Here is an 18,623-nt window from a genome sequence, read left to right as displayed (position 1 = left end):
AACTATGGTAGATAATGATGTTCACTTCTTCGTACAATCTACAATCTAGATGACAATTATAGTTTAAACACAGTTTTGTCACAAAGAGACTTATGAAATCTTACATATGCCAACATAAGGCCAACTGTAGCCAAGCTCCCCCAACAACTTTATAAGCTTTCCGCCCCTCCCAAACATTAACTTAATTTTTTTAAGCTTATTCAATTTTAGAATAGTATGGTATTATAAAAGGCTTCGGCCTTCCCAAATCTCAAAATTATCGCCTATTGTACCCAACCAAACATAATATTTTTAAGATATTTTTCAATGTTATCCAAATATAATTTTTCCCGACAATTATATGTACATTTAAATTAAAAAATACACTTATATGCAAATTCAAACTTTGTATTTAATTTTGCCATTTCATAAGACAAATTTATAACTTGCAAGCAGTCCCAAACCCTATAAACAATATATTTATTAGGAGGGAAAATGTCATGGGGGGGGGGGCTTAAACACCCAAACGCTCCCCTCTGGCTACGCCACTGACCTATGGCGTATAGTTATATAGTTTGAGTTGATTAGATATTATACAGCGGAATTGCAATTATTAAATTATTTATATTGGTAGAGCATGGAGGTAAGTTAAAGTTAGACTTTGGTCGTAAGCACAAACAGTTTGAATCACCGTCGTGACGACGGATGTCATCGATATTTTTGTAAAATAATTCACAAAATTATAAGCTCACCTTTATTTTGCGGTGCACAACGTCCAAAACGCACAGTACAAATAATTATAATAAACAGCATAAAATATACACATTGTAAACTTGCAACACTCTTCATTTCGCATAAAACTATTAGAATTAATATTTTAGTACCTATCTACTACAATACTATAATTTATAGTACAATTATCGTCTAATTTCCGAGCACAAATATGCGGTTATAATACTGAAGTTATAATACTAAACAATGAACATCAAGATTTGTTGTTTTGGTAGCTAGTGGTCACAATCATAACATGATCAGAATACGTATTTATACTATACACAATGTTATAGACTAATTTAAAACGCAGTTCCCACTTCCCACTTCCACTACACACGTGACCTTCTCTGCAGTCTTATAACATTGGTAGTTGAAACATTAAATGTTGTAGGTACCTATATTGAGTGGGAGTATATAAAATCCTTATTTTTTGCTACTTTGCTGAGCATCTCTTATTCTATTAATATTAATGTAATATTTTATAATATACTATAATAGAGTTTACGCTCAAGACCCTTCGTTAGTTTGGTATAAGCGTAGGTATATAATATAATATATTATCTAATACCTATATAGCGGACTATTAATTTAAAAAAAAGTTCGGACACAAAAATTTGACTATATAGTCGAAATATCAATAGGTAATAATACCTATATAAAGATATATTAAATATATATTACATTAATTCGGTAATTAGAGTAACTAATACATAACATAATACAATACGTTGACACAATATTGGAGGGGGGGCATAATTACAACAATATGTCAATATTAGTTAGGTTTCCGGATATTATTTGGATGATAAAATAGAAAGCAGTTTAGACTTTGGGAACTTACTTACATGTAGGCTCATAATGAATATGTTCGAGTTGTAATATAAATATATAATAATATGCAACTTGTACCTATACATAATATACAATCGGAAGGCTACAGTACGCTAAGAAAATTTCACTTTTTAAAACAAATGGTCATTATCATAATAAATATTATTTGGTTTATTTGATATTAATAATAATATAAATAACAATTGTACCAACCTATACGGCTATACATATTTAATTATCTTTTTATGGATTAAATGTGCTTATATTATGATAATTTCTAATAAAATAAATTTCCATATATGTACAATAAGTAATAACGTACCTATTAATTTTTGATAAGTAAAAAAAAAACGTTTTTTGTTCAAGTGGTTAGTAGGTACATGAACATTTTCAAACTGTGTAGGTGGTACGCGTATATAAAAAGGTTGAGAACCGCTGGTATAACATATTACCATTGCTGGTAGTTTATTTAGTAGCTACTATACCTAGGTACCTATTCACCAAGACACGATACATATGTGATATGTCAACCTAAGTCCTAAATAGTAACGATTAATGGGGTGATATACATAGATATACCATTTAGAATTGAACTATATAAACACAAGTTAGTTTCAGAATATCCTGTTGACTATTATTGATGATCAGATGTCAAGTAGACAAGAAGTTATACTCACATAACTTTTTGTGTAATTTAATCTGTATAATTGTCAACACAGTTTAAATCTTAAATAAATACAATTTCGCAATCTGTAATGGTAATATGTTATAAATTTTATTTTCAAAGACATTTAATTTATTATTATTTACTATCATTGAGAATCAATGTTATTTTTCGCCTATCTATTCAATGTTTTATGATTTAAAAAACCAAAAATCGTGATGTTCATCAAATCTATTTTTATTTTTTAAGATGGGTGAAATATTTTATTGCAATTTCATATATAAATTATATTAAAGTTGAACTGCAGTTATATTTTTACAAGTATACAGTTAGAATATATAACTAACCAAGTGTATTTTTAATTTTTTACCCTAATTTAAAATGTCATTAAACATTAATATATTTTTTGGATATGGAGGCAGCTGTTGGATACGCTTTTACTACATCATATTTCACACAGCATATCTAAAGTTGTATATGTTTGTTGAGTGTTACCTAATTTTTAATGGCCTTTAGACCCGTTCGGACCAAAGAAAAATTTGATTCGTATTTTAAGAAACTCAACATACAGGCGAATACAGAATAGATTCACCCTGTCAAACGTTTACAATAGTAAGGAGATAAGACTAAAACTGATAAGGACATGCGTTTGCAAATTATTTTTTGCTTCCAAAACCAAAGGCCTGCAATATATCATAAATATAAACGTCAATTGCCATTAAAAAGAAAAAATATGGTGGTGAGCATGCTTGGTAAATCACCTTGTATAGGCTACCTAACCTAACCTAGTATTTAATTATTTTGCACAGTTTTATTAACTTGCAAAATTTGAATTGAAATGTATTCCATATATAGTAACCATAATATTCAAATAATACACATAGTTCCATGAGAACGGTCAGCTATATACTGTTAAAATAATATTTGTCTACTATCACTTCACAATTTTTTGTTTGACGATTGCGCATACCTATAGTTATTACAATAATCTATAACTTACCTTTGTCTCTCAAAACAGATGGGTCTTCGAATACGTCAAACCAGTCTGTGTTGGATGATGTCAGTACCATGATAGCCGTGCAAAAGATTACGGTGCCATGGCCGCGAATCGACTGAAAGCGCTGTATTATGGCAACATTGCAGCGGCGATCGAGGCGGAGAAGAAAGTTTCGTCCGATTTGTTGGACCAAATAACGACGTCGATATTCCGGAAGCTGATCGCGGCGTGTGAGCAGGACTTGCAGCTTGTCGCTTGTGAGCAGGACTTACGGAATACGGCTGTTAAAATAGTAGACCCGGTGGTCGTCGGAAAAACGGTTCGACGTAGACGCCCAGCGTACCTATATCATGCCTTTGCAGAATTCGTCAAGTCGGCCCGCCGCGGATTTAAGCGAGGGATTTCCGAGCCGTGCAAAATACTACGGTGCTATGGCCGCGAAGCGACTGACAGCGCCGTATTATGGCAACATTGCTGCAGCGACAGCGGAAAGCAAATTGCCGACCGATTTTGTGGACCAAATAACGGGGTCGATATTCCGGCGACTGGTCGCGGCCTGTGTCCAGGACTTGGCACTGGTCGCTTGTGTACTTACAGGACTTGCCGCATCAGAATGCGGCTGTTGAAATAGTGGACCCGGTATAGTCACTGAAATAACGGCACAACATGGACGCCGATCAATGTCTTCGATTTCGTCGTCAAGTCGATCCGTGGATTCAAACGACGAGGGCTGCACGAACCGTGGAGACTTTAACGGCGTCGCGGCCGTGAATCGAATCGAGACATATTATAATCATTCCAAGCCGAATATTGCGGTGACGTTCATCGAAATTGAAAAGGATGCGCCGTCCTGTATTCGAGTGGTCTATAACGACCGAGTCCGGACAGCACCAAGTCGACGAGAAGGTAAAACAAAGACGCCGAACAATTTGATCCCGCGCCAAAAAATTGTTTGCGCGTATGTTGTGCTGTAGTAGTAGTACCTACGCCTACTTCAGATTAGATAATTATTGTACATATTGTATGAAAATGTAAATTGTTAATTTCTTTAAATATTAGATTACCTATGTATTATGTTTATTGCTTACTTATGTATTATTCCTACACGAAATTCCATTAATTACAAATAATATATTATTATTATGTTTATGTTGAATAATTCAATACCTATCGATTTCTATTTTATGTATTATTAATAATGTAAATACGTAAATTGTAAATTTTTATAAAAATTTGATTACCTATGTATTATGTTTACCTATATATTATAACTACGCGAAATTGCTTCGATTACAAATAATAAATGCTTATAAAGAATAATTCAATATCGGTTTCTATTTTGAGTATTATTAATCATGAATACCAAAATACAATTGAAAATAAAAGTGGGCAAGTGACCCAGTCTCTGTGATTGATGTGCTAAATTTGAATTTAAAACATTGAATACGAAAAACGGTTCTGACTTCCGAGCGAAGACGATCTGGAATCCTAAAGACAATACTACTAAGTATATTTTATCATATTACTGCCAGTCCAGGCTCAAAGGGTAGGCAACATAGACCCACGCCTAGGGTGGCACTTAAGCTGCACTTTAGTAAGAGGTGGCATTTTCAAAAAACTGATAATATTATATTGTTAGGGGCAGCAAAATTTGATTTTATCTATAGGTCACTATAGTTCACTATTTTCGCTTGAGCCGGTCCTGCTTTTGCGCCAAATTTGGAAAAGGCTGTTGTGTCTACACGATACCTATGTATATTTTTTTAGAAATTAATATGTGCAGATAATGGATACTATTGCCCGTTAAGATTTTTACTTGTTGTGTGGCTTTTTGAATACCGGGGAGAATAACTTACTTTTCCAGCTGCACAGCACATATATTGGAACTTCCATCATGCCATTTTATATAGATTTCAATGTCTAACCAATGACTATAACAATATTATCATATCATGAATCTGAGGTGGTAGGTGTCAATATATATTATACCTATACTTACAATCTTCAGAAAACTGAAAATATTATAAAGTATTTACCTAATTATATGTAAATGGCTATATACTAAGATTCAGTAATATACATCAATATGTATAAGTATATGTATATGTATATTATGTATAATGCATTAATAAATGCATGAATCAATCAATAAGGTTTAAAATAAATAATAACAATATTAAATATTACTCTTGCCTATATTATGATCAAAGGCTAATATATAAATTTATTTTTATTAATTATATATATTTATTATTTTTTTTTTTTTTAATATTTATATATATATAAATGTATATGAATCAAAAATATATGATTAACACACATAATGTAATATTATGAGTTTGATATAATTCCACAAATCACAAATAAAAAAAAGAAAATAGAATAAAATTAAAATTGATCTTACAAAATAAAACATTCAATAACTAATGATTTCATAATATATAATATAATATTGTTTACAATTAATTCTTAAAAATATTGTGGGAAGTTTAGTATAATGTATATATATATATATAAATATGTTTTTTCAATTTTTTTTTTAACACTTTAAATTCAATTACACTGAATGATAGGATTATAATTTATTTTTGAAGAAATATAATATACTTTATTCTTAATACCCTCTATAATTCATTATTTTATAAATTTTGTAATTAGTTAAGTACTAAGGTGAGCACAGGTGAGTGAGCCATCGGATGTTGCTTATATTCTAAATACAATTTAATCAAAAGAAGTTACAAAATCAAATAATTGAAAGCGTAATTAAATCAATAAAATATTAGTAATAAATATTGAGAGCAGAAATCATACTTTACTTCATACAACTAATACAATCATTGCCCTATATTTGATTAATAAAATCATGTAATCTAAATTCATTAATATTTGCATTCTAACAATAAGCACAAAAATACATATGATGTAATACCAAATCATGTAAAATAACATATTTGTTCATAATATCTTTTGTCTAAAATATTTAATTCCAGCATATTCATTTAAAGTTGCACACAAATACCTATTTAAGTTCATAATAAATTGACAAAACTTTAAACGCAAAAAAAATATATATATATTTATATATATATACTAAAATAATATAATAATTTTTTATTTTAATATAATGCACTAGTAATAAAAAATCAATTGAATAGATTAAGAGCGAATGTTTTTTTTTGACAAAATTAACTACGGTGATGGCAACACGGAAAATATATTACACAATTTGCTACGTTTGTGTTGCCATCAGTCGCGTAAATAGCCTAGAGATCTCAAATATTGTTTATTTAAGTAGTCCTGAATAAGGGAGGAATGAAAGGCAAAATCAAACTTTTCTTTGCAAATTAAATTACCTAGGTAAGTCTTTGTTTTTTTTTTTTTTTTTAATTTAATTTAAGCCTTAAACATAAGCTAAGTCTATGATGTTAATAATACTTGAACGTGTTGAGTACATAAAAAAACAGTCTTATTATAATATTCAGCTTATGCTTATACAGTGTATCGGACTTAATGCGCGCACAGTTAAATGAAAAATAAGAAATGAAAATCAACATAATAGTAATAATAATTAAAAATAAAAGAAAAAATGTAAGAAAAATTAAAATGTGAGTAAACGCAATATTAATGATAAAATAAATATAATTCACAAAAAATTAGCTAGGTGAACAAAAAAAAAAAATTAAAAAATTTAACTAACACATTTGAAAAATTTGTTATTTCATAGGTTTAAGTCAACGCAGTAAGAGTATAGAAAATCAATGGAGCTTACATTTTGTTTTAACTGAGTATAATTGTTTAAAAATAGTAAAATAAGAAAAAAAAATCTAAAATCGCTATTTTTTATCGTTGTTTAGGGCGAAACGCGGCCCTCGGAGAATACAACTACTTCAGAACACCAATGTCATGTAGTGGGTAGCATATTTGTTATCATTGTCCATAGTTCTTTTTTACATGATTTGGATCTGAATAACAAATACATAATTATTAATTAAATGAGAAATGTTTAAATACTAAATCAATTTAAATAACGCTCACCTTCTAACAGACTGCAACCAGTCCTTGAACATGGTACCGCCTTCTGGTGTCATGGCAAATGCACCATAAGCAGAATAGAGTATTCCGACATACTCTTCGTAGTCTGCTGCTGACAATTGATATAACTTTTGATGTAACAGTTGAATATACCTGTGTGTACATAATCCATAGTTATTAACCGATCAGTTCAAAACCACATATTTAAGCATGATACATAATAATGTAATAATAATACATACATTGAATGACACTTTTCAACCAAGGGACTCAAGGTGGAGCATATGGCAGGAGTGGGACTAAAATGGGACATGTACATAACAGCCTCCATTGCAACATCGTGTAGTGTGAAAGGATTCACTACACTGTTAGTGACAGCCAAACAAAACTGTTGAGTGTAATTAGGTCCTAAGAAAATAATGAAATATTATAGAAATATTATTTAACAAATATTGAAATATATATTGTATAAATCAACATTTACAATGATACAAGTCGACTACCGAGCTCTTTTTTGTATGTATTACCTATGTTTTTAATTAATTTAAAACACATACCTAGTTTCTTCGACAGACGCAACAACCATTGTATGTCTTCTCTGAATGGTGGGTTCCTAGAGTACTTTGCCTGATTAGGTTCGTGGGCACGTCTAGCCAAAGTGTCTAAAGCCAAAAGGCCAACACGGTACGCAGACGTCAAATGATGAATTTGTCTGAAATTTGGTGGTGGAAGGTTTGACATAATATTTGCCTAAATGAATAAATTGATTGAATTATAGCACATTTAATGATTAAGTTGTATTTTTGTTCTAAATTTAACAAAAAGTATACTTCTGTTTGTTGCTGTGGCGTTCTGATTTGATTAGTAGGCTGAACAAAATATTGTGATGGTCCTTGTTGTGGTTGCCTTTGAGGATTGGCGTTTTGATACTGTACAGGAGTCTTAAATAGAAAAATAGTTTACTATTGAATTTACACAGAAATCAAACAATCAATAGTCTTTAGTATTTTAACATACATTTATTTATTTGTGAAATTCACATAATTATATAAATAATATAATATTGTTTTATTACTTGATGTATATATGGTGAATAGTACTGTTGTGCATATTGGTTTGACGTAGACACAGATGGACATGGATAATACATTAATTTGGGCTGTTGGGTATTGAGTGGTGGTGAATTTTGAGGAATTGATTGGTTAGGAAAGTATGATAGTTGGTACAGATGAGCTGGAGATGTCTGTGGTGGCACCATCAACTGATGTGCATACAGAGGAGGTGGTGGTTGTTGGGATGTGTCAACTGACATTGAATAGTTGGCTTGATAAACATAAGGGCATTTGAATTCGTCTCTGGGATCTACTTGTATCATGTAATTGTCCTCGTCTGGATTGGAATTCTGCATAAATAAAAGGCAACACAGGTTAAAATACTTTTATTCAAGTAAACTAAAGACACATACCCTCATATATAAGTCGAACCAGTGTTTTGCTACACTAAATAAAACTTCAGGAAAAACTCCTCCACCTTTGGCTGCCATTTCTACAGTCAGACAAGCAATTTCCATCATGTGATCAGACTGTTCTTTACACTAAACATTACAAAAACCACATGTTTTAAAATCTGAAACTCTTAGCAACAATAAAATTATGTGTTACCTGTATTATAGCTCTTGTTATTTCGTTTGGATTGAGAGCAACTGAATGTTTTAAACATGACAATGCCAATTGTGCTGCTGCCTCGACAGTATTACGTTCATGACTCCTAGACATTCTATCAGCCATATTTGCTACTTCGGTTGGTGTCAAATGACCATCCCATGTACCTAGTAAGAACAGTGTAGCTGGTGCACCTACTTCCATTGCGTGATCAGCAATCCATGTAACTTGAGACGAATAATTGCGACTTCGCCAGTTGGGCGTAACACGGTTGAGAAGACCCAAAGAATACAAGGCCAATTGGAATGCACACATGTGTAGAGCGCGATGGGGTTGGGTAGGTAATGGAGGTTGTGAAAATACTGTAGTTTGTATTGGTCCACCGACTTTGCTTAATATGGTTTTACCCAATTCAAATAAGTAATGAGCATTTGCTTCGGAAGCTTGGTTTGGTTGACTGGGACATAAACGTTTGCTACTTTTATATCTAAAAATAGTTATTAAAATTGAACATTGGAACACGTCATAACAATAGTATTAATCCATCATACAATTTAACAATAAATAATATAATACCTGTTATTATCTTTCCTATGAGAGGATAATCCTACATTACAACTACTAGATGTTTGAGATGGCATGGGATTTAACGTCATAACAGCTATGTTTGTATCTAACTCTCCAGGTACACTGGTGGTTGGATTGTAAGTTTGTAGTGCTACAAATTTTATTCAAACAAATAATTTTAATGGATGAACATGATACTGATGATTATGATAAATATATACTTACGTTGATTATGAACATTGCTGTTGGCGACATTCTTCATAGCTATTAATGGTAAATTCCTAGGATCTCTTATTTGATACCAACAAGAGTCCATTGCTGATTGTAGAAATGGATGAACTTCTCTATCTAATAATTTGTCCATAGCCAAAGCCAAACGAGTAGGATTGTTCTTATAACGGATTAATATATTTGTTGCCAAATCACCTCTTAAATTATTAATTTAATTTAGTCAAAACAATATATTTTATGAATAATTAAAAATACTTGCTCATACCTTTGTCTGCGAATTCCTTCACAGAGCAATGGATGCTCCGCTTCACTTATGTTGGCTTTCATACCTAAAGCGGCTACAGATGCTTCAAACCCTAAAGTTTCATCAGTGATTTTATCTTGCGTAAGTGACGGACACATTGCCAAACACTCAAAAATTAATGAAGCCAAATTCAATGGCAATAATGATTCTCCACGTGTTTTGTATTGACCTTCACGTAAAAGTTTTGCCCTATTTTGGAGAATGCTCACTTGTTCTTTACCTAATGGCAACATACGTTTTAAATGATTCAATATTTCCCCTTCTTGATGAGCCATTTTCACCTAAAAAAATTATTTTTACTTCAGTTATTTTTATTGTTAATTTTACATAATATAATTATGTTGTGTGGTGTATAAACATACAAATTAATATTAATATACATTATATAGTTCAATAAATAATTTAATGTGTGAGGCTCAGATTTATATGCACTAAGAAATTAAGAAATGTTTTTAAAAAAAAATATGTTTATGCACTAAAAATTATGAACAAATATGATTAATTTTAAATACCAAAAATAAATATATAATTTTGATTTTAAATTAATTTAAACAAATTACAGCAATGTTTATTTAATAATTGTGATTATCTCAAAGTATTTAAATCACACTTTCATAAAACATTGTGCTTAACTCTATTCCATTTAATTTTAACGACAAAAAACAATCAGTCGCATATCCCTCGTAAATTATAAATATTAGCCACATTCCCAAGACTTATGTACTTCGTTAAAGTCAGTTTCTCATAACTGGTATACTTGTCAAGTACACCAATAATCAAATGGACAAGTAATTTGTGTATAGTGTTCCAACTAAGGGCGTAATTAAGGATGCGATGAGAAGCTGATACATTCCTCCAAAACATTTTTTTTTATGTTAGACATTTTTATCAAAGAATAGGTAATTAAAATTCAAACTTACAATATTCTCAAATCTAAAAAAAGTTATGATTTTTGTTACTATACAAATAAAATATAGTTTTTTTACAACTGAACAATTAAGGCGGTAACTGGTTGGTATATATTATTATTACATAATATTATGTACATTACGTATGGTAACTCAGGACAATAAAGGAGACTTAAATCTTGAAGAAGCTTTATTGCCAATTCAACCACGATTCAAGATCTACCGGAACAATACGAAATACAAAAATGGAAAGAAGAGCTACAATGTGAAAAACCTGACCCGCCTGCAGAACATTTAATATGTGGAGGAAACCAACCATGGATTATATAGAAAACATTAAATAGGTTAAGAACTGGAGTAACTAAAACAAAAGCGAACATGATGAAATGGGGATACCAAAAAGAACCGAACGTACTATGTGAATGTGGCAAAGACCAATCAAATGACCCCTAGCCCTGCCAGGACAACTTGCCTTCAACCAACGAAAAAGCAATATCAATTGCACTCACTGGCTAAAACAAAATATCTAAACATTTGTTTTATATTTTACATTCATATTTTAACCTACTTATTTTTGGATTACTTTATGTATTTATTAATGCAATAGAATATACCCCCAGTACTGGATATAATAAGAAACGGAATGTATGATTGTTAGATGCAAAGGTGGGTAAACTTAAATAAAATAGAGTATAGCATATGGTAAGATCGATCGGTAAAATAATGCAAAACTTTGCCCTATTACTAATGACAAAGCTCACTTCTAAAGGTTTTGTGCTAGCAGGCAGTCTAGGCATCTCCAATCCATACAAACCAATTTTAAATGCATGTAAATAATATTCTTTCCTTTCTGCTAAAACAGAGCACAAAAAATAGCATTTTTGTAGAATTTCTGATGCCAATGTAGACAAGTAGTGACTGACCGGATTAATCTAAAATATAAATTAATAAATTATTGAATTATTAATACAATGAGAAAGATTGCTATCAATTCTAATATCTTGAGTATATACCTTTTTTCGTTTTCCTTTTATCATTGATGGTGGTATGTCGATTATAAAATTAGGTGGACTTTTTAAGAACTGGTCAACAAGCTTTACACAAAGTACACAAGCTTCATTTGTATGACCATAACCATATAATCCTTCAGCTCTGGCAAACATAGTTTCCCACTCTGCATCCAATTTTACCAATGGAGTATTAGGTGCAGCAGGTATTTTGGATGTAGATGGTGTTTGATTATCAAGATCTTTAATTGATTTAACAACAAAATCTGGCGGTGTTACTGGTGCTGATGCCTTGTCTTTTGTTTTATAAATGTAAAGGAAATCGTATTCATCTATATCTGGTGGTGTGGTAGTCTGGGAAGAAGTAGACTTTTGTGCAGCTGTTCGATCACCTTCATCACTACTCTGGCTTTCAGATGATGTGTTACATGTACTATTGATTTGATGAGGTGTACTTGGTTGGGTACTAGACGAGGAACTTGTAGATGCATTAAAGTCTAAAAGCAAACAAAAATAAAAACATGTATTTTGATATTTAAATTTAGAACCTAAAATAAAAATAATTACTTGTACAACTTGCCGATGCACTTAAACACTCAGCAGTTGAAAATTCCTGAGGACTAGTGGTATTACTGCTTGCGTTTTCATCATCCGGAGGAGGTAATGATATATTTCTTGGCATATGCACCCAGTAAACATTTGTCATTGCTCTATTCCTATATTATTATAGTTATTATTATTTATATCTGTCACAAAATAAACTTATTAGTTTTAAACATACTCAGTATTTGGCATATTTGGCATGTGATTGCGAATCATAGGCATGTTACGACGTGTGTTAAGGAAATCATATCGATGTGATTGATTACTGCCAAAGTGTAAATGTCGATTATTTTTTAAATCCAAGAAACATTCATCTAAGCATATTTGAGAAGAATTTCCCTAAAATAATTATAAAATATCAAAATAAATAATATTTATTGTTGTAAATACAGTTTGAAAAGTAAAAAGCCTTTTAAAAACATCCATATAAAATGTATTAATGATATTTTTCTTTGTTAAACTTACTCTTGCAGATGAACTGCATTCATTCCAGTTTATATGGTCTCCCATAAAATGTGTAGCTGTTCCTGTTCGTTTAATGTGCACACAAGAACCATCATCACAGCAGCAATTAGTCCCATAAGTGATTCCAGCTAATGGATAATCTACCCAGTCTAGGTCACAAGCTTCACAAGCTGGTTTGAAACCCATAAAAATTTCTGTATCTTGGCGAAAATTATTTAGTGATTTACTGTTTGACAAATTTCTGTGTTTCATCACCTACAATTTTAAGTAATTCAATTTATTAAACAATATTGTTAAATTATATGAATATTTACGTACTCTATTGAAAATTTTTTCTTGCCAGTCTTTAAATTTAATTTTTAATGAAGTTTTAAGATCAGGTGAAATGCTTGGATTCAAAGCGGCCAAACGCCACAGAGTTACCATTTCGTCACAAAGTAAAGCGCAAGCATGAGATGCTGTATTGGTATTGCCAGCGGGGCCAGTATGCTTAGTTCCTCCACTTCCTCCACCATGTAATGCTACTCTTGTGTTAAACCACCAAACCATGATCTATAAATAATAATTTAACATTGTTTAGAAAAAACAAAAATAAATAATAATAACAGTCAATATTTATCCCCACTTGATCACATGCAATAGCTTCTTCTGTCAGCACTTCCAACAGATGTAAAGCATTCTCATCATTTCTACGAAACATTTCTCTGACAATTGATAGTAAATTCCATAACCCTTCAGGTTCACGACCGCGTAATGGACGCAATAAATTTGCCCATTCAGCAGTAGCAGGTGGAACAGATTGTGATAAGATGTTTACATCGCTAAGAAATAAAACATAAGTTGGTTCATTTTGAAGTTTATTAAAACAAAAAAAACCATAAAACGTATTATATTACCTAATAACTAAGGGTGAAGGAACACAAAATTTGATCAAACTTTTTTTAATATTGTTGTGCAATGTTTTTTCGTCTAAAAACCATGTTGTTTGTTCATTAACTGATGCACCTGCAGTTGGATCTGGTGCTCCACTCGTCTGAAATACAATAGTAAGTGGTAAAAACTTAGAATTAGTATGTCATTTATGATTTATATTTCAAGTATCATAAATCTTACAGAATTAATAGCAGTTGGTTGTGAAGACAACAGTGAATCCAGTAATCGTTGTGCGGCAGGTAATATCTGTTGAGGTAACTCACTTATCAGATACTGTGCAAATTTTTGTAATTGATCGCGTTCTAGTCGGGAAAGGCTTTCACTAACAGGTGCTCTCAAACACACTTCATCAGACTAAATATCAAAAATAAATTGCATAAATAAAATATAATATTACACAAAAATTATTGAAATTCACTAAACCAGGAAGTATACATGATATTTATTTTTTTCGCTTTAAGTAATAATAAGTTTCTTACACAATATATTCTATGTAAACAGACAGCAACAACATGAGAACACCAATATGACATGGGTTCACAAGTGCAATTACATGTAGTTATTTTCTTTCGGTCAAATGTAATTGCCACATTGAACACACTGCGGCCGCCATGATGCACATTAGCACTCAAATGAAATCCTATTTGTACAGAGTCTTTAATAGCGTTGGATGTGTACAAATTCTGACCACGTATAAATTCATCAGAGTTTGAGTTAGCTAGACACGAATACAAGCGAATATCATCTTCATTATCCGGAAAACTCCAAAAGGCAATGCGGAGCTGAAGTTCTTCTGGTACAGGTGGGTACTCTTGTTCAACAAGTTCATAAGGGATGAACAAAGCGACACATTTAGCCGCTAATTCAACCAATGATTTAACTACATTTCTAGGCTCTGGAAAATGAATAAAGTACATTTATAATTTATGATCGTCATTCGTCAGTTATAGAATTAAAAAACGGGGATTCTATTCTTAAATATAATTAAAAACCCAATATGGGTATCTATCTGAAATAATCATATTATAATAATTATACAAGCATTTTATTTAAATACTTAATTATGCATTGTGTATTTCGTGAATGACAACACTATTATTAAATTCGGTGATATTTTATTAATACTAAATTTCCGTGTACATTTAATTTGGGATGTAGTAAAATGAATGAAAAAACAATTAAATATCACGATTTTGGATAATAATAGATACCTACTATTATTTCATATTTGTTTCCTTAAATTACATTTGCATTTACAACCAAAACTATGCAAAAATAATAAACACTACACGAGATTGAGGCCATAGAAACACGATTAAAATTATAATGAAGTATAATAGAGAAGTGAATATTATATACTGTGAGAGTTGAAAGATATAAACTATAAAGAAAAATGAGAATTTATTGTGTTAAGTTAAAAAATGTAATTATATAAGATATAACCAAACAATAATATTGATTACTTAAAGAGGGCGGCGTAAAATCTGAAACACTAGTGTTTTGTTGTGTTGTCATCGTCTCAATGTAAGACTCTTACAAGTGTACAACATTGCACATTTGCGTTCATCAGAACCAATTGTGTAATTATCAATATAAGAGTGAATTAACCTATTATCAAAGCTAAAGGAAAGAACATTATGTATGTAAATATGGTATTTTAATTTTTAAGCGAGTTACCAATGTAAAATATTATTACAATTTAAAAATGCTTTTAACTCGCGTAAAAATCCAGATACCATAAAATACCTATGTACAAACACGGATAACATCGGTAAGTAACCATAAAGTCCTTAAAGTTTGATAATAAATTAATAAGTAAGCTCACTCTAATATTAAAGCTAATAAAACAACATTGGTGATTGGTTCTGCTGAGCACAAATTTGGTATGTAGTACATTTGTAATACAAAGACATAACGCATGCATCCTCTTAACTCCTAAGTAAATCTAAATTTGAAAAATAAAGGCAGTCTATGATTTAGTTTTCAACTGGAAAAACATAATTGTTTTAAAACAATTAAAAGGGATAATTATTATTTTGTGTAATTAGATTTATCGATTCTTCTTATTTAAAAATGTTAATCAAGTTTTTTAATGACAATAATATCTTTCAAATGTATCTCTTGGGCAAAACCAATAAAATTAATTTTCATCGATTAGTTGAATAGTTGTTACCTTTATTATCTAAATATTTTAAAACAATGTCCCAGAAAAAAATGAAGTTTTTAATAATTTAAACGCACCGATGTCATCAAGACATAATTTATCGATTTTTCAATACCTACTCTAAAAGTTAAAAATTTAAATCATAAATATGTAGGTATTATACCTACACAAAAAAAACATCACTGTGGCATTACCTATTTGTATTTGCATTAGAAAATGCAAATAATAAGAAGAGAGCAAATAAAATTAATTTGAATTCCGAATTCCGTAATGTTATAGAATATAGATAGGCTTAGCAGTGATGACGACGCAGCTGACATATTTTTATTAAATAATAACAAAAATGAAAGAAGTGAAACACACACACACCATGTACGATATTTATTGATCCCCTCCACTAACTTTGCACCACGCCACCGCTGTTTCTATATAGCCAATATACAACCGGGCCAGCCGCCAGGTGACTTTTTACAGAAATAAAGAGTGAGAGAGAGAACAAGCCCCTTTGCGACTCTGCGTCTCTGCCACTGAAATTGTTCGGAAAACATTTAATTACCGGACGACACTTTTGTACAAAAATGACGACAGTCGTAAGGACAGTTAACAGTTACCTATCACTATTGGGGTGTAAGTTATAACAGTTACTGTCCCGATAATTTTTAATAAAAATACGTACTTTGGTACATAATATTTTACAAACACTTATAATTACGCTATAGCAGGGGTCGCCAACCAGTCGATCGCGATCGACTGGTCGATCTTTCTAGGAATATAGGTCGATCGTTACAAAAATTAATTTTACCATTATCGGTCGATCGCGTAATAAATAAAATTTTTTTTTACTATTTCTCTTGTATTTTCAATATATTACATTATTATTATTATTATTATCATCGTGAAGAAACAATAAATATTTATTCTTTGGAGGTTAGACCTTTTTTTTTTTTGCTCATAAAACAAATCTCTTTCTAAAGACCTAAATTCTCCTAGATGGCGATCACCTGGGCCTAAAAATTTCAAATGTAGCTCACTTGTTTGAAAAGGTTGGCGACCCCTGCGCTATAGTATTAGTAGTAGGAAACCCACTATTAGGTATACAAATATATGGGTGCCCACATATTTTTGAGTAATTATACTATATAGAAGCCATAATAGCATTATTTTTTGCTTGGGACACAACAAAGGAATTAAGATGTCAAGCGAGAAGAGATGATTCAGAAAAGATAAAAATAAAACAATGAAACATAAATGTATATAATTATATAACATTTTATGATTTATTGTATAATGAGGAAAATATAATTTTGAATATAGTGTGATTTTTTTCTTGGATCACAAAATAGCATGACAAGTTGAATAAGATAGATTTCATCGTTAGAACTGTTTATATCTCGGTGTGTATTCTTAAAAAAGGATAGTTAGTTTTCAAAGAACGACCACCAAAAAAGGTTAAAGAATAAGCAGTAATTAATTTTTATTTATCAGACAACATAATATATAAGGTATATTATAAGATTAAAAACATATCCCGCCGGCTCAAACCCGGCCACGGGTAGCATTTTTCTTCGGCCAAGTCACGGTGTCCGGAGAGAAGTGCCGCCATGAGTTAGCAGATACCTACGGGTGCCCACTAAAAAATCTGCCAAAAACCAAAAAACACACGTGTTTACAAACCTACAATTTCTCCCCTACAAAAAAAACAAAAAAAAACAGCTAATGGCCATAGTTGCCGGGCTTCACGATCAATTAAAATAAAAAAAAAAAACATATAATAAACAATATACTGCCCAGTGTTTACCTACTGGCTAATAGTTACTACGAATCATTCAGAGTATTTATTATGAAATCTATTAACAGGTTTCCTTCCAGGTTTCCTATTAAAAATAAATATTAATTAGTTAGTTTGTATGTTCAAACATTAATTTACTTTTATTTTAGATTCTGAGTGGAACGATGAATGTATTGATTTTACCTCGGATTTTACAATGATGTGTGTTTTTTTATTTTTGTGTCTGTCATCACGTTTTAGGACAGTAAAAGTGCTTGGATTTTCTTCAACAGTACCTTTTCTGATAGGAAAGTGAATCTAGTTGGTACTTTGGGGGGTCAAAAGTAAAATTTTTCCAATAGTTTTCAAAAGCGCCGTGAAAAACAAAAGAAAAATTAAGGAAAAACGGGAATTTTTACGCAAAATCTGTTTTCGAGAAAATCGATTTTGGTTTTTGGTGTAACTTTAAAAAAAATTACCGTTGATATATGAAATTTTGACTGAATGTTTATCTTAGCATTTTCTATACACCATAACATTTTCAAAATATTTTGATTTATTTTGAGCTCTTTATGGACATTTTCATTTTCCATTTTTTTTTAGTTTTTTTTCTAAAAATATCAATAAAATTTTATTTGTTGGATAAAAAAGCTTGAAAATTTAATAGACGGCTCCTAGTATATTGTTTCAAGGCAAATGAAAAATATAAAAAATCGTTAGTCACAGTTTTTTTTT

The 18,623-nt window shown here is 30.9% G+C and overlaps 2 protein-coding genes across 4 annotated transcripts in view; both read right to left on the bottom strand.

The window, feature by feature from the left end:
- Positions 1–3,353, bottom strand: part of LOC100572870 (serine protease snake) — a 6,826-nt gene extending 3,473 nt beyond the window's left edge. Inside the window, exon 1 of one of the 3 annotated variants that reach the window (XM_029487834.1) lies at positions 3,249–3,353. In XM_029487834.1, the coding sequence (XP_029343694.1) occupies positions 3,249–3,318 (70 nt within the window). In that variant the 5' untranslated portion in view covers positions 3,319–3,353. Of the gene's footprint in view, positions 1–731; positions 1,034–1,594; positions 1,687–3,248 lie in introns of those variants that run through there. The other 2 variants (XM_029487833.1, XM_003247107.3) reach the window with 2 other exon arrangements.
- Positions 3,354–5,812: 2,459 nt separating this feature from the next.
- Positions 5,813–18,623, bottom strand: part of LOC100162739 (zinc finger SWIM domain-containing protein 8) — a 20,949-nt gene continuing 8,138 nt past the window's right edge. The window contains exons 3-23 of the mRNA XM_029486295.1: positions 14,436–14,851; positions 14,137–14,310; positions 13,920–14,056; positions 13,649–13,844; positions 13,342–13,575; positions 13,024–13,278; positions 12,737–12,897; positions 12,523–12,671; positions 11,962–12,452; positions 11,710–11,880; positions 10,002–10,321; positions 9,731–9,933; positions 9,515–9,656; positions 8,939–9,425; positions 8,743–8,871; positions 8,353–8,679; positions 8,108–8,218; positions 7,835–8,027; positions 7,520–7,685; positions 7,281–7,430; positions 5,813–7,207 (exon numbers count right to left, since the gene is read on the bottom strand). Coding sequence (XP_029342155.1) covers positions 7,147–7,207; positions 7,281–7,430; positions 7,520–7,685; positions 7,835–8,027; positions 8,108–8,218; positions 8,353–8,679; positions 8,743–8,871; positions 8,939–9,425; positions 9,515–9,656; positions 9,731–9,933; positions 10,002–10,321; positions 11,710–11,880; positions 11,962–12,452; positions 12,523–12,671; positions 12,737–12,897; positions 13,024–13,278; positions 13,342–13,575; positions 13,649–13,844; positions 13,920–14,056; positions 14,137–14,310; positions 14,436–14,851 — 4,673 coding nt within the window. The 3' untranslated portion in view covers positions 5,813–7,146. The remainder of the gene's footprint in view (positions 7,208–7,280; positions 7,431–7,519; positions 7,686–7,834; positions 8,028–8,107; positions 8,219–8,352; positions 8,680–8,742; positions 8,872–8,938; positions 9,426–9,514; positions 9,657–9,730; positions 9,934–10,001; positions 10,322–11,709; positions 11,881–11,961; positions 12,453–12,522; positions 12,672–12,736; positions 12,898–13,023; positions 13,279–13,341; positions 13,576–13,648; positions 13,845–13,919; positions 14,057–14,136; positions 14,311–14,435; positions 14,852–18,623) is intronic.

The sequence above is a fragment of the Acyrthosiphon pisum genome, chromosome A1 (assembly GCF_005508785.2).
Source record: "Acyrthosiphon pisum isolate AL4f chromosome A1, pea_aphid_22Mar2018_4r6ur, whole genome shotgun sequence".
In the NCBI taxonomy this organism is placed as follows: Eukaryota; Metazoa; Arthropoda; class Insecta; order Hemiptera; family Aphididae; genus Acyrthosiphon; species Acyrthosiphon pisum.
Note: the sequence above shows the minus strand (reverse complement) of the source record. Positions and strands in the feature narration are given on the sequence as shown.